At 44.8% G+C, this 16,800-nt stretch overlaps 1 protein-coding gene across 1 annotated transcript in view; it reads right to left on the reverse strand.

Moving 5' to 3' along the window:
- PARP12 (poly(ADP-ribose) polymerase family member 12) overlaps positions 1 to 16,800 on the reverse strand; it is a 43,176-nt gene that overhangs the window by 3,007 nt on the left and 23,369 nt on the right. Inside the window, exons 5-10 of the mRNA XM_007504413.3 lie at positions 7,605 to 7,728; positions 5,674 to 5,866; positions 4,365 to 4,485; positions 3,804 to 3,900; positions 1,899 to 1,974; positions 1,055 to 1,185 (exon numbers count right to left, since the gene is read on the reverse strand). Of these exons, the coding sequence (XP_007504475.1) occupies positions 1,055 to 1,185; positions 1,899 to 1,974; positions 3,804 to 3,900; positions 4,365 to 4,485; positions 5,674 to 5,866; positions 7,605 to 7,728 (742 nt within the window). The remainder of the gene's footprint in view (positions 1 to 1,054; positions 1,186 to 1,898; positions 1,975 to 3,803; positions 3,901 to 4,364; positions 4,486 to 5,673; positions 5,867 to 7,604; positions 7,729 to 16,800) is intronic.

Genomic DNA, 16,800 nt, shown 5'->3' on the forward strand with positions numbered 1-16,800 from the left:
AAAAGCATGGCGTTTCCTCTCAAGGAGAGAGAGGAAACGACAACAAGCCTGCGCCTGCTTAGGGTTTCCAGTGATGATCAAGGCACCCTTTCTCTCTAGAATGCAATGCAGAACATGACCGGCCTGAAACAATTTCAAGGTAGCATGACTTCATAAAAAGAGGAATGACCCCACAAGACCCCATCTGTAAGTGGTTTGGCACGAGGTCCGGCGTGCAACACACAGAACGCTTCTTCCTCCTCCAGGCCTCCCTCGAGAGCGGGCGTTCCCAGAAGGTCCATAAGAGGTCTGCGCACGAGGGCTTCCCTCCACTGGGGCTCGCCCCATCAGACAGGAAAATCATCCACAAACGCACAACGTGTGCAGCTAGGGGAAGACTGACTCTACTGCCCATAAGGAACAGAGCAAAAAGCCAACCACCTTTGACCACAGGAACCTTAGTATCCTCCTATCTGATGCCTCATGATTATTCTGCAATGGATGAATTAAACTATAAACCCATCACATAAGGATGAATGTCAGAAACCTTTGCTATTGGGAGCAGCTGGGTGGCTCAGTGGATGGAGAGCCAAGCAGGAGGTCCTGGGTTCAAATCTGACCTCAGACACTTCCTAGCTATGTGACCCTGGGCAAGTCACTTCACCCCCATGACCCATCTCTTACTGCTCTGCCTTGGAACCAATGCACAGTATTGATTCCAAGACAGAAGGTAAGGGTTAAAAAAAAGAAGAAACCATCCCCGGGCCCACAAGGCGCGGGTCCCAGCCTTGGCCCAATGGCATCTCTGACTATTTAGGCCATGCCCGAGGAACAAAAACAACTAATTGTGTAAAGATTTGAGTGACTGGGGACACAGGCACAAGCACAGAAAGCGTTCTCTGGGCACTCTTGGGGGAGCGACGATGGGTTCCCTGGACCTGCAGAATGGTCCTCTCAGCCGGCCTCCCAGACAACACTCCCCCACGGAGCCGCCCCCGAGAGGCCCCCGCAGTCCGGGGTCCCAGCACGCACCGCCCATTTTTCATCATTTCTTGGTAGATTCTCTCAAACATACCACTGATACACCTCCCAGAGCGACGGGTTCTGGATTCTCTCAATCTTATGAATGGTGTAACTAGGCAGCGTACGGAAAAACTGGTTTTGGACGGTCTGATATTCTTCAGAAGAGGAGGGAAGGGGGATGGACTAAAAGAGACAAAAAACATGTTTGATAAGGAGGTGGAGGAGAGCCCTCGGTGACGGAAAAGGACAAGGAACGGGGTTCCTCAGACCCTTGCTGAAGGCAGCCGGGCGTGCGCAGACAGACAGACAGCCCGGCTCCCCAAAGCGGGCCTGTTTCCCCTCATCCTTTCACGTCCAGCCCCGCGCGCTCCCTCTCTGGCCCCTCCAGCCGCCGGGCCCCGGGGAGCAGCTCCCTTTCCTCCCTAGAAGCCTTTCCCTCGAGGGCTGGCCTGGCCGGGGCTCCCAGCCCCCCGCACAGAGGGCTCGGCCAGCCCGAGGCTGCCCCCTCGCCAAGTTCTGCAAGAAGAGGGGGCCCGGAGCGCGAGTCACCCAGTGAGGGAAGGCTGACGGCACTGTCCGAGGACAGAGCCCAAACAAGGCTGGAAGTGGCCCCACTAGGAGGAGGTGGAGGCAGCATCTGAGCCCGGGTCACTCTACCAAGTGGCGCAGCTAGGTAGCTCAGCCGATAGAGCCAGGGCTAGACGGGAGGTCCTGGGTTCAAATCTGAGCCCAGACACTTGCTCGCTGGGTGCCCCTGGGTCATAGCCCCCATGGCCTCGCCCTTACCACTCTTCTGCCTCAGAACCAATACGCAGCCCTGAAAGGCCTGGACTTGGGGGTCTTTGGGGTCCTTTCTGGCTCTTACATTCAGGTAATGAGCTGCTCAAGTTTTGTACCTTAAATCCCAGGTCAGGCAAGGCAGACGTGTCCCAGTAAGATGGAATGTCCTTTGGGACATGCAACTTGTCACCGCTGCACAGAACAGAAAACAATGAGCATCACCTCATTTTCAGTATCACAGGCTTGGCACCAGCAATCCTATAGAGACTCCCCGGGGCCCCCCATCTTAAAGAAGGAGGCTGGCAAGAAAATAATTCCGAGGGCAGCCGGGGGCTCTGTGGAGGGAGCACTCAGACCTCTGAGCTCTGGGACCCTGGGCAAGTCACTTATCCCTGTTCCCCGGGCCTCACCCTTCTGTCTTAAGAGGCTGTTACCAGGGCAGAAAGGGTAATAATAATAATATTAATAAATTCTAAATATCTTTTATCTTCAGAGGTTCACAGGATTTAGGACTGATAAAAACTTTTAAATGGTCATCTAGGGGCAGCTGGGTAGCTCAGTGGATTGAGAGCCAGGCCTAGAGATGGGAGGTCCTGGGTTCAAATCTGGCCTCAGTCACTTCCCAACTGCGTGACCCTGGGCAAGTCACTTAACCCCCATTGCCTAGCCCTTACTGCTCTTCTGCCTTGGAACCAATCACAGTACTGATTCTAAGACGGAAGGCAAGGGTTTAAAAAAAATAAAAATAAAAGGTCATCTAGGGGGCAGCTAGGTAGCTCGGTGTTTTGAGAGTCAGGCCTAAAGATGGGAGGTCCTGGTTTCAAATTTGGATGCAGGCCCCTTCTAGCTGTATGATCTTGGACAAGTCACTTGACCCCCACTGCCTAGCCCTTACTGCTCTTTTGCCTTGGCACCCATATGCAAATATTGATTCTAAGACAGAAGGTAACAATTTTCTTTAAAAAGGTGATCTATCTAACCACCTTATTTCATAAAGGAAGAAATAAACCAACTCTTATAAAAGTAAAATAACTTGCCCAAGAATAGACATCTCTCACCATGAAATCATGTGGTAACTAGATATAACATTTGATTATTTTCATCAATATTAGTAATATAAAAGATTCAAAATAGCAAATATTTTTACAATCCTACAATTCCTACGATCATTCTTACTTTGCTTTGGAATGCTTTTTTTTCTCTCCCAACAAATCTACTTTCCTAATGATGTCTGATTTGAGTTGACATTATAACTATGCAGTGTTCCCTAGAAACACACCAAGAGAAAGAAGGATGTGAGACTGTAGCCACGAAACCAGATGAGGATTTAAAATCTCCCCCAGATAATCTCCATATAGATAATTTAGAGATGAAATAGTGAAATGAAGCCGCCCTGCCCAAGCCAGACGGGGCTCAGGATCTCACAGCTCAAGGGAGTCAAGCCCTGAAAATCCCAGGGGTCATGCCATTTTCTGGAGTGGAAGAAAGTCATTCACTAAAGCTGCTCCCTGGATTGCTCAAATATTCTGCTCTCTGGAGTTATTTTTCAGTTTTTGCTAGAGTGGATGTGGGGGAGCTGGGCTGCCTGCTGCTATTCGGATCATCTGGCCAGAAGGCGGTTGCCAACCTTTTTTTTGGAGTATGAGAACTGTTATAAGGAAAAAACGCTACCATTAATTCAGAACCCCTTCAGATTTGTAAAAACTTTGTTGGAACCCCGTATAGAACAGTTTTAACCACTGAGAAAATTTATGACAAAAAGAGTTGCTATGAATTTGGTCAAGCTTTTAAATGAATGTTTACCTTTAATCATAGTATCTACACACATGAAAATGGTAAAATATGTGTGTGAGATCCATGAGTTATGTTTGATTACGTGGGTCTATTCTGTTGGCACTCAATAAACACACTAAGGTGGGAGGTTGCCCAGATATTTCTGGCAAATCTCAATGTCAGCCCAAGTCTGGATTGGGGCCCCGTCGGCTCTCCACCTCAGGACAAATCAATCCGGGACAGCTTACCAGCTGCGCTTGATCTTCACTTCCTCTGGAGAGACATACTTCGGTCTCCGACGCACGCTTCTGACCGTGCCGATGTCCAAGTTCTTCTGAGTCATGGCTGAAAAACAACAGTCAGCTTTTACACACCCCGTGAGAGCTGACCAACCTGAACTTGCTGAGCTAACGGTGTGCAGGAATGGTTAAACTTTTTTTTTTAGGAAATGCAATTAGAGCTACAGAAGATGAGTCCCCGGTAAGCTGGTTCAGGAGGCCTCGGTCTCCTGTATGGCAGGGACTAGGACTACATTCATTCATTCATCCCCAATTCCTGGAGAACCCTCCAAGGAGAGAAATCACCCCGTCTGGCCACAAGCCGTGCCTCGCCCCCGGCTGTCCCAGCGAGAGCATCCAGCTGACCCCGACAGGGAGGCCATGTCAGGGAGGGACAGGATCCTGCACACAGTGAGCTGCGTCCCCCACGGACAAACAAGGCCGGTCCCCAAGTCTCTCGGCACATCCCTCCCAGCACCACCCAGCCGGCCGTGTGGACCCCAGGCCGCCGAGGAGCGCGCTGGCCAGTACCTTTGAAGTCCAACTCGTAGCGGTACTTCCGGGCGGAGAACAGGAGGACGGGGGACTCCTGGCTCAGGTAGGCCTTCTCCACATCCGCGCTGCTCACCGTGGCCGCGTGGTGATCCATCCCCTGCAAGGCAGAACACACAAAGTCCATGTCTGGCCGCCCACCCCGAGGGAATGGGCACCTGCGGCACACAGAGGCCGAGACTCTGAGAACCCGACGGATGGAGCCAGCAAGCACGCAGGGCCCAGGGATGGCCTCCCAGCTCAACCACAGGCTTTGGGGGGAGGGAGGAGCGGCCGGAAGGCTGGGTGATGGGCGGGCCGTGGGCAGTGACTGGCCCACCAAGCTTTACCTTCTCCCACCCTCTCCAACCTTCCTTCTCCACCTCCCTGAAGAGCTCATTAAGATTTTAGTTGCATTTATCCAGGATTCTGACCCCGCGGCCATATTCTGTCTGTCTGAGACGTCTCTCTTGGGACACAGAGAAGCCCGGGCTGAAATCTCCCCAGAGGCATTTCCTGGCGCTAGGACCAGTCCAAGTCACTGGGCATCTCGAGACTCGGTTTTCTCACCAGATAAATGGGTAAAACGGGTGGCTACACCCTGTACTGCATGATCTGGGGACGAGGCCGAGGCTTCTTCTGGCAAGGAACGAGAGCCGCTCAGGCCAGGCCAGCGTCGCTCCCTCGGCTCTTACTAGGCACCATCAAACCTCACTCCAAGCGAGTTCCAAATTCCTCCGTCATGCTGGGCCATGACGGGCCCAAATGCCTCTCAAAATGAGGCAGCCTGTTCATCCAAACGGCATTTTGAAGACGTTTTCCTCCTCCTGAGCTCCCCAAAGAGCGCCTGCCGCGTGTCCCACATGGCCGGCTAGAAGAGACTCTAGAAGCTCCCTCCACGCGCGGCCTCTCACGCCCGGGGAGACTAAGCCTAGCCTGACGGAGGGCTGCTCAGGCTCCGATGAGGATAAGACTCCTCGGGGGACTGGCAGCCGGGCCGTGGCCTCTCAAGCCTCTTCCTTCCGCAGCGTCCCCAATTATCTACAAATTAAGTCGGCGCAGCCTGCTTCTCGCTCTGGGCTCTCTTTTAAAGCCCTGACCTTCTGAGGAGGAACGAGACGGGGGGACCTGCCGAGGCTCCCCCAGCTCTCTCTAGCAATGCAGAATTGGGGGGAGGGTCTTTGCTTTTTCTTCCAATTACACAGACACCATTTTGGATGATTGTTTTGTGACTGTCTGAATTGCGCTTCTCCTGGCCTCCCTCCGTCGCCCGCCCCACGCAGCCGGCATTTCTTGGCCCTCTCCTCACCTTGGCTCCGTACTCCTGCCAGCGGCCGGCCTCGTCCTCCCAGTACCAAAGCCAGTCAGTGGTGAGAACAAAGTGCGGGGGCTTGAGCACGGAGGAGACAGTGGAGAGGCGCCGGAACTTGTACGGGCCGATCCTCATGTCGTCAAATGGGAGGGAGGCCGAGAAGAAGGGGTAGTCGATGGAGGCCATGCACCTGGTGAGGAAGGAAGGGCTTTTTTCAAGCACTTCATTAACACCTACTGAACACGTAACCTCCCAGTGACAACTATTTACTACCTTCAATGGGGAACCAACCTGGTGGGTGCAGAGGATAGTCCCAGGACTAGAGTGAGAAGACCCGAGTTCAAGTCTGGCCTCAGCCACTTACCAGCTGTGAGGCACTTCACTCCTATTTGCCTCCATTTTCCCAGATATAAAATGAGTTGGAGGAGGAAATGGCAAACCACTCCAGGATCTCTGCCATGAAAACCCCAAATAGGGTCATGCAGAGTCAAACATGACGGGAACTGAACAAATGACTCACGAGGCCCCCTCAAAGACCTTTACTTAAAATTGCTTTTGAAACCAGAGCTAGGACTTCAGGGGTAGGAGGAGAGCTCCCAACCGAGGCCTCCTTCTGTACCAGCACAGAGTGACAGCTGGGCTCTTCAGTGAAGAAGGCACTTGCTCAGAGCCTCACAGAGGTAGGACTGGAACCCAGGGAGGGCCAGTATTTCATCTACTACCTCCTGGCACTTCTCTTGGCAATGCTTGTTCAGCATTCATGATCCCACATAGTTTTTCTTTTTTTTCCAAACCCTTTCCTTTTGTCTTAGTATCAATTCTAAGACAGATCTGTATGGGATAAGCAATTGGGGTTATGTGACTTGCTCAGGGTCACACAGCTAAGATGGGTCTCAGGCCAGATTTGAACTTCCCAACTCCAGATCTAGAACTCTATCCACTGTGCTACCCAGCTGGACCTTCTACATATTCCTTAAAAATTTTTGGAATAGAATAAAGAAAAATGGTGCTATTTGTTTTTTAAAGAAATGTGGAAACATTTTTTAAGCATATGGCAATGTATTTATCACAAAACTAAACTGTCCATGGCCTCCCTGGTCAGAAGTCAGTAAGTGAAACATTCTATAAAGTAGGACACAAAGGGATATTTAAAAGGTTAAACAATTAAAACTATGAGCTCAATTACTATTGTAGTCTATGTGCACTAAAAAGGGAAGTGTCTAGGCCAGATCTGAACACAGGTTCTATAGAGCAATAATACTGCCAATAGCAGACAAACCCCAGATATCCCTGTGTTCCAGAATATTTGTTTCTCCTTGAAAAGTCTGTCCAGGAATTCAGTTCAAGGCAAGTTTATAACAAACCTCACGAGAGCAGCCCAGGAGAGTCCCCCTTTATAGACTCTCTCCACTGAATCATAGGATCACACACTAGAGGCAAAATTTTTCATTTCCTTCAGTAATTTATTTTGGGATTTAGAAATTAAATCCCTGATGGCCACCAATTTAATAAATCAGTCCAACTATAAATCAAGCACAATGACACTATCCTTAACTCAGAACCACTTCTGTGTCCTTAACTTCAGACATTCTCTCATCAGTTAATTCTTACATGGTCTTCCTACTCAGGGAATTTGTACATAATTATTTTCTTCTCTCTCCACGCCCTCCATCCCCTTCCCCATAACTTTTTCCTAAAAGGAGAAGAGGAAAGCATAAGAAACAGATAAAGTAGGGGCGGGGGGGAAGTATTTTTTAAATGGGGGGAAAAAAAAGAAACATATAGCAGAAAACACATGACTGTGACTGGTCGTGACCATGCTTCCATCCCAGTCAGGCAGACAAAAGTACACAGTATTGAATGTAATAACTTCCCCAGTTTCCCCCAAGGTGCCCCGGCACAGGAGAGAAATAAATGACATTTCATACTGGTTCCTTGTGGGGTCGCAGTATGCCTTTTCGATCTTCTCCATGTCTTGTGAATCCTTCCACGTGTTGCCATCAAAGAATTGCCATCTATACGGCAAGTGAAAATGGACTTTAAAACACTTATCTAAAACAAAAATAGAAATGAAGTCAAAAGAGTCATTCCATGCTGTATGGCCAAATTAAATAATGAAAAACTGCACAAGGGTAACGGAACTCATGCAAAACACCCTGTAAAACCAGTATCTTTGTCAAGAAAGGCCCTGAGGAGCCGCAAAGCAGCAATGGAATGCTAGGCCTGGGGTCGGGATGACCAGGGTTCAAATTTGGCCTCAGACACCTCCTAGTGGTATGACCATGGACAAGTCACTTAACCCTTTAACCCACATTGCCTAGCCCTTACCACTTACCACTCTTCTGCCTTGGAACCAATAGACAGTATTGATTCCAAGATGGAAGATAAGGGTTATTTAAAAAAAAAAAACAAACAAACAAAAAACAGAACAGTAGCTGAGAATGCTACTAAGTCGAAGCAAAATCAGTTGATAGGTAAAGTAGGGGTAGACCTAGGGAGAGGACTCAAGGACTTAACCCCCAGGGCCTATCCCTAGCCTTTCTGTCTTAAGTTTTATTATTCAGACAGAAATAAAGGGGTTTTTTTTAAGCCCCAAAGGGCAGTATTGGCAGGCTCACAGATCCCAAAGAGTCAAATATGACAAACTGACCAAACACCTGCCAATGAAGGCTAAACATCCAGCCTGTAGCCCAGTGGAAGGCTGGCTGGACTGAGAGCCTCAGACCAATTTCGCCCACCAGCTCTCAGTGCCACAATAGACCATCATCTCTTTTGTTCTCAACACTCTGCCTCTCCTAATAAAGTCTAAGATTGTGCTAATTTGAGGAGTGAGGGTATTTATTTTGGCTATCATCATACTAAATTGCAGATCATTTAAAAAATTTTTTCAAATAGTTTTTTAAACTATTATTGAGTAAATCTCTCCCTTTCTTTTAGTTGGAAAGCTCTTTTTCTTTTTTTTTTGAACATTTGATTAGATTCAGGCCAATGTTTTAGCTGGTTGAAGTCATTTGGGATCTTGCCTCTGACATCCAACATATTGGCCATTCTCTAAACTTTGTCATCAGCTCATCCAACCAGCATCATCAGAATTACTGATTAAAATGGAAAACCACCTTAGAGCCAAAGACAGATTCCTGTGTCATTGCATCATAGACTTCTAAGGTGACATTTTTTTCCAGCATCACATTCCATATGATATTTTATATATACACACACATATATATATATCATATACTATATATATGGAATATTATATATTATATATACTTATGGGTATACCTGTCATATCCTGCTCACTAACACCTACCCTTACCTCTATTTTCTGCAGATTTTTTTTTAAAAAAGGATTTGTTTGTTACACTAAAACATCCAGTTAATTCCCTCCCTATCCTTTTCCCATTAAAAAAGACATCATTTGACAAAAAGATATGAGTAAGAAAAAAACTATGTCTTATTTCTATTTATCAATTCTTTCTCTGGGGGTGGATGGGCCCAAGCCATTTTTCAAACAGTATTTCTGCTACTTTATATGTTTTCTTGGTTCTGCTCATGTTATTCTTCATAGTTTTGTGAACCTTAAAAATTCCCAGACCCTACTTCATAAGATTGGATTAAGACCATTCTCCATTTGGACAGTGAACTCTACTTAGATCAAAAATGTGAAGACCTCTACTCCACCCGTACTTAAGCCTGCTTTAGGGGAGAAAACTCCTTGCTGAACAATGAAAAGTACTTAAACCCATACTTAAGCCATGCCTATTTTTTGAACTAATACAAAGGGGTGCTAACAAATTTTCTGTGGTCACAATTTACACATCCACTCTCATATCTATAACAATTTAAGTCTTCCACTATTTAATCACTACAGTTTATGACAACCAACTATTTTAACTCTTACAGTTTATGGCCTTCACCATTTTAATTATTACAGTTTCATGTAGGTTTTTCCATGTTTTTTTTTAAAGAAATTAGCTTGTTCATCCTTTCTTCCAGTACAGTATTATTCTATCACTATCATGTGCCAGAACTTATTTAGTCATTCCCCAATTGATGGACATCTCTTCTGTCTAATTAGAAATCTTGAACCCTTGGACTTCATCTCCCAGAATCCTTTTCCCTTCATCCATGTAGCATCCTCACGTATTTTACATAGAAGTTTGCTATAACCCCATCTTTTAACTCTTCTTCCTGTGCTCTACTCCTGGATCTCTTCCCGCTATTGGCAGTCCAGGCAACTCTCTCTTTGCTAATGCTATCATTTTCCCTTTTTTAAGTTATTAATTAATAAAATCTTATAAGAATATAATACTTGAAGTATCTGGATATTAATTTGTAATCTTACAATTCTGGCCGACCACTTAGGAGAATGAATTCTCAAAATTTCTGCTCAGATAGCCTCTCAATAAAGAATAAGTTTGCCCAGTGCTAGGGACCCACTCACCCCAAGAGCAGAGAGCCCAGAGAACAGCCCATGACAAGAGAGGAGAAGCATGTAAGGATAGAAAAGGGAAGACAGAAAGGTTGTAACAGGGAATGGAGGAAGTGAAGAGACAGAAGGAATAAAGTGGGCTGATGAGGTAGAGGGAGAGATAATCACTGGGTCTGAGAAAAGATCTATGAAATTCTCTCCTTCCCTCACTCTTCAAACTGGAGAGAGTGACACCCCTAAGCTGATGTAGCCAGGATGAACAGGGTCTCAATAAGTAGGCTTCTGGGAATGAGAGAATTCACTTGCCCCCAGATGTCCTACTAGTCAGGCAGACTGACCGTCCCTGTTGACTCTTTGTTGTTTTAGCCCAGGCTAAATGGCTAGCCTACACCCTCTCTTTCTTCTAAACTGCTATGATTTGAATCTGTTTTCGAGGTTGTTTAAATAGTTCAAGTAATAAAAAGGGGAAATAGGTCTATGGGAATAGGAGCTGAATGGCTCAGGCTTCAGTCTCTATCTCCTTCATCTCTAATCACTGTCACTATCCTATTCTAATCAGGTGTCAAATGTCCTTCTTGAGAAGGTCAAAGGATGAGTCTTCGAGGTGACCCCATGAAGTTCAAGGGATCAACCCCCTTCAGCAGCAGTTGCTGTTCTTTTGCTTTCTTGTGTGGATCATCTAAAGGAATCTTCTCTTCCAGGGCAAGGGAAATGGAGGCTAGGCTCTGTCAGCACAGGTTGGATCTTGAGCTTGGGTCCTAGCACCTGCCTCTCACGAGTTCACAGGGCAAAGACCCCTTTCTCCTCTCTCACTCCCACAAGCCCCTTCTCCTGCTCCAACTGCAGCTCCCCCTTCCAGCAACATTCTAATCGATGTTTCCTCAGTCTCAGTTTTCCTTTCCACAAACGGGTAACAGCCTCTGCTGTTGTTGGCACTGCCGTGCCCACTTCTGCTCCCTCCTCCCCCCCCACACACACACACACAGTGTGCTGGGAGGTCTGAGAACTGTTTGGAGTTTGGAAACGCCTTCTTGGAATCCTCCCCCCTCCCCCCAACATGGGTTTCCAGCCTGGGGTTTGCAGCCTGTCCTAGCTGTTTTTTTTTCAGCAGGGGAACCCTGGATGAAGCAACACACCCACGCTATTTCAGCCATACACCCCTTCTAGTTTTCAAGCAGATTTTTTTTTTAAACTGATTCTGGGCTCCTGCCTGAGAGGGTTGGTACTGAGGATTTTTCACAGGGAGGGAAGGTAGGGAATGAGTGGATTTGAAGTCAAAGTTTTGTGGAATTTGCCTCTGATTTGTCCTTTTTCTCCAGGCCCAAAAACACCAAAAGAAGCCAGTCTCAAATGCAAATACCCTATTGTTTCTCCTAGGCAGTTTTGCCCCTAGGGAGGAAGGGAAGGGAGAATGGCTTTTTAAAGCCCTTTAGCAAAAAACCTGAAAGGATTTTTCCCTTCCAGTCAGGGTCTTTTTGTTTTACCTATAAATGAAATACATTCAGCCTTCTTTTTTTTTTTGGAGGAATACTGCTTTTACAAAGTATGCTTGAAACTCTGAAAGAACAGTTTGAGTTGCAAGAGATCACAAACTTAGACAGCTCTGCTTAATTCTTTTCCTGGCAGTTTTTATTTTCATTGGATATTTCCCTTTTTTTTACTTCTCCTCAAGAATCAACAACAGAATGCCAGTCTGCTTAAAGTACAGACCCAAATGGAAACTTTTAAAAATCCATGACTGATCTTTAGACACAAAAGGAATATCCTTCCCTATCTGTACTTCAGCCAGAAAACATTCTCTATGGCCTTGTATAGCTCCTAGCTGCCCCTCCTACCCCTATCCCTTCTCCCAGTACCCCACCCACCTCTATCCCAGTCCCCAACCCTGGACCAACCCTGCCCTTTTACCTCACCAGCCCCTCCCCCTACTTCGCCCTCTACCCCTACCCTTAACCCTCCCCTTACTTTCTCTGTATCAACACAGACATCCAGTCAAAAGACAAAGACCACAAGTAATTTACTTAAAGGGGAAGTAACCACCTTAAATAGTTATGAAGTAGTGACCTTAAGACACCACACACATTTTACACTGAAGATATTAATATATTCAAGGAAAATGTGCCTACTTTTGAGGATGAACCTATAGTGGTCAAAGAAGCTGGAGAACATATTTTCCACATATGATCCTTCATCTCAGGATGTACAAAATTTGCTCCAAGCTCTTTTCACAGACAGAGAGAAAAATAAAATTATTTCTCTTGTTAATAAAACCTGGGGAAGAAATGCAATACACTGGCCTGAGCAGGATCCTAAATGGGATGTCAATGAGCAAGCTGAATATTTACAACTATGCCACACTAGAGTCATTGCTAAAAGCCATGAGAGATGCTTTGATAGGCCAGGTACATGGACCAAGTTTGAGAGTCTTAAGCAAGCAGATAATGAAACTCCTTCCCAGTTTATGGATAGGCTTATTGAGCTGGGAGGTAGATACATAGACCTTGACCTTTCCAAAAAAATGGATGTAAGACAAATTAGGAGACAGTTTGTAAATAACTGTTGCAAAGTGGTCTGGCCTAATATGGACCTTGATGAATTGAGGAGAGTGGCAGTTTATGTATCTAAAGGTCATAAACTGAAAAATGAAAAGATGAATGACTTACTAGAGACACTAAGGAAGGAACTAAAAGCTTTAACTGAACAATTTGACAAAAAGAAAAAGAAAAAGAGAAGGAAGGTCAAGCAGTGGCCATTTCCCCTTTGCAGGAATCCAAATATCAATCATTTACATTTAACTTCTGTGAAAGAAGGGGCCAAAAAATGAATTGTACAAAGTGTATTGAAGCAATTAGAACTAATACCTTTAGAAATAATAATTATAAAAATGATAGTCCAAATTAGGCAAATGATAACTCACACCAAAATGCCCAACAATATATCCCAAATGGGGCTCATCCATGCTATAATCAGGATGAAAATACCCCTCTCAGCATGGAGGATCTCAGAATAATACCCAAAGATCTTTATGAAGGGGGGATTAGGCCCTTGACAGCGGAAAATTCTTTCCTTCTAATGCCTAGATCCCCTATAAATCTTGTAGGGAGAGATCTTTAATGCAAGCTTAGAACCACAATAACTTGCTCTCTAGATAGCTCTACATCACTCAAATTGCCTGAGGAATCCTTTTTTTTTTTTGCTCCCTGTTCTTTCAGACAGTCAGGAGATGAAGGAATCTCCCACTTTTGAAATCCTAGCTGATATACCTGAGCCTCTCCGGGCCACATCATCTTCTGATGTTGGCCTATTTAAATCAGCTGTTCCTGTTCAAATTAAGACAAAATCTAGCCCACCTCTTCCATTTCTCAGTACCCTCTATCAAAAGAGGCAATTGAGGGAATAACCCCAGTAATAAGTTCATTAACTAAGCAAGGAATAATAATTCCATGCAAATCTGAATATAATATACCCATTCTGCCTGTAAAAAAGACAAAATTAGGCCCCAGTGGGAAAACTGTCTACAGAATCGTCCAAGATTTAAGGGCTATTAGTGATCATGTCATAAAAAAGACCTGTGGTTTCAAACTGAAACACAATTATTTCTTCTATTCCTAACACAGCTATATATATTACTGTAGTACACTTCTGCTGAGCATTCTTCTCAATAACAATTCAAGAGAATTCCAGAAATATATTTGCCATTACCTGGAAAGGTTCTAAGTGGACCTGGGCTTATTTGCACCAAGGGTTCATAGACAGACCTACAATGTCCACACAATTTTTGAGTGAAGATACAGATACCATTAAATTTAAGCATAGCCATTAGTTCAATATGTGAATGATTTGCTCTTGGCCTCACCAAATGCCACAGCGTGCCAAGAAGATATATCCCCTTTTAGAGCGACTTAAGAGAGGCCACAAGGTCTCAAAGGCAAAAATTCAGTGGTGTCTCCCCAAGGTGAATTATTTAGGGTTTATTTTAACTGCTGGTGCCCACTATATTTCCCCTAAACTCATTGAGGATATTCAAAAATTGAGCACACTCTCCAATAAGAAACAATTGAGAGCAATTCTTAGAGCAACAGGATTTTGTAGAGAATGGATCCCTTGGGAAATCACTAAACCCTCTATAGCACTAACAAAAAATTTAGTCCCTGAACTGCTTAAATTAGAGGCAGAACACCTGTCAGCTCTTTCACAATTAAAACAGGCTATCCTTTCTGCCCCTGGTCTAGGCATCACAACTTACAACAAGCCATATACTTTGTATGTACATGAATGGAGAGGTGTAGCTTCAGGTGTTTTAATTCAATTTTGGGACCTGCTCAGTGCCTAGTTATTTATTATTTGGCCCTGCTGGACCCAGTGGCTTCAGTAGCATCACCATGTCTCAGAGGCATAGCTGCCACAGCCTTGCTAGTAATGAAATCTGATGATTTAGTCTTGGGATGCCCTCCAACCATAATGTGCTACATGAAGTTGAAGCATTGTTGCTATGACATAGAACATAGGCATTTTCTGATCAGAGAATTACAAGGTATGAAATAACCTTGTTAAATAATGAAAATATTACCTTAAAACACTGTGCAATTCTAAATCCTGCAACCTTGCTTCCTGATTTACCAAATTCAGGAGGACCTTTGCACAGTTGTGAATCTTTAGTGGTCATAGCTGGAAAAACTCCTTTAGACAATCCAGATATAATATTATTCACTGATGGTTCTTCCTACATCAGGGACGGCATGTGCTATACAGGAGCTGCTGTAGTCACAGAATTTGACACTCTGTGGTCAGTTTCACCCTCAAATATAAGTGCTCAAGGTGCAGAACTGATAGGTCTAAAACATGCCTGTATAATTGCCAAAGATAAGAAAGCAACAATTTATACAGACTCTAGATATGCATTTGGAATATTTCATGTAGTGGGCACGCTTTGGCTTCAAAGAGGATTTTTAACATCAGCTGGAAAATGTATAGCTAATGTAGAAATTATTAATGAAGTTCTTTCTGCCCGTCAGCTCATGGGAATGACTGGGCAGACACTGCTACAAAGCTAGTGGCCTTAGTAGGTCCTGAGTTAATTTTACCACTGACAACTAGTGATGACTTAAATTTGTCCCTTTCTTATAATGACAAGGAAGCGGAAAAATGGAAGCATAAATTTAAAGCAAAATTGATAAATGGGAGTATGGGTGTCATCTGAAGGAAAATCCCTGCTCCCTAGAAGTTTTTATCACCAAATATGCCAATCATTTTACAAATATGGTCACTTTGGTACCCAGGGAATTGTAGACTGTTAAAAGAGTATGGATATCCCCTGACATAACTATCATAACCTCTAAAGTGTATACAGCCTGCCTTACCAGGCAAGCATTTAATCAGCACTCCTTTTGTAGCAAAGCTTTTGGTAGGTGTCCTCTGGCTTATACACCTTTTGAACACCTGCAAATTGATTTTATCACTATGCCAAAAGCTGGACAGTATAAATTTTGTCTGGTCATAGTAGATCAACTGACCAGATGGCCTGAAGCATTTCCTACTGCTCAAGCCACAGTAACTTTTGTTGCCAAGGTGCTTTTAAAAGATTATTCCTCGCTTTGGCCTGCCAGCATGCATTGATTCAGACAGAGGAACTCATTTTACCAATTTCGTTTTGTCTCAGATTTATTCATGTTTGGGGATAACTCCTAAATTTCATGTACCATACCATCCCCAGAACTCAGGCCAAATTGAGAATATGAATAGAGATCTTAAAACTGTGATTGATTAGCAAATTGTGTATGGAGACTGTAAAATAGCCTGAAATTCTCCCTCTAGCCCTATTTTATCTTAGAAGCAGGCCCAGAAGAGAGTGACACAACTCACCATTTGAGATGCTTTTTAGACATCCCCCTATATAGGCTAAACCTTTATCTCCTGCATACACGTCATTACTAGGGGAGATACTTCTATTGCCTCATATATATGGGATTTGCAAACCAAATTGTGAGAACTCCATGAATCTGGAGCTGCTATACAAGCAAGTCCTATAGACTTCTCGCTCTATGACTTGCACCCAGGTGACAAGTGTTATAAGGAAAAGTTAAGTAAAGTAGGAAAATGTGTGTTTGCGGTGGGCAGAGGCATGGGATAGCAAAGGATTCTGGAATTCTGCAAAGGAGAGTTAAACTGTTGTTAAGGACAGTGGGGCCTTCTGCTGGTTCTTATCTCTCTGGTTTACCTAAAGGGAACTGGCTACCTTCCCTTGTTGGCTGTTTTCTATCTGGTCTTCCCTATCCTACTTTGCTGGCTGGACTGATATCTATAGAGCTTCCTGGTGTGATCCTGAACTGTCTGGACATCTGTCTGTATGATTTGGTCTTGGATCCTTTTGGATCCAGGACCTCTTCCTGGGCCCTGTCTTGCCTCTAATATCACCAAAAGGGGGGTTGGTTTTGGCTAGTGAAGGTTTATTTATATATAAGGGTTTGGATCTTTAGATAGCTAAGTAGTTCAGTGTAATTTGAATCCAAGAAGACTCCTGGTTATAGGACATTAAGATCTGGAAGGGTTTTAGGTAGTTTATTAGATTAGAATTATCCAAATCCCCTTTTCACCTTTGCTTGACTAATAAATACATCATCTATTCTTGATATAACCTAGACTGTGTGTTGACTGGGCCTGTCAGCCCACAGCTGGCCTTCCCAAAATTATTC

The sequence above is a fragment of the Monodelphis domestica genome, chromosome 5, assembly GCF_027887165.1.
Source record: "Monodelphis domestica isolate mMonDom1 chromosome 5, mMonDom1.pri, whole genome shotgun sequence".
In the NCBI taxonomy this organism is placed as follows: Eukaryota; Metazoa; Chordata; class Mammalia; order Didelphimorphia; family Didelphidae; genus Monodelphis; species Monodelphis domestica.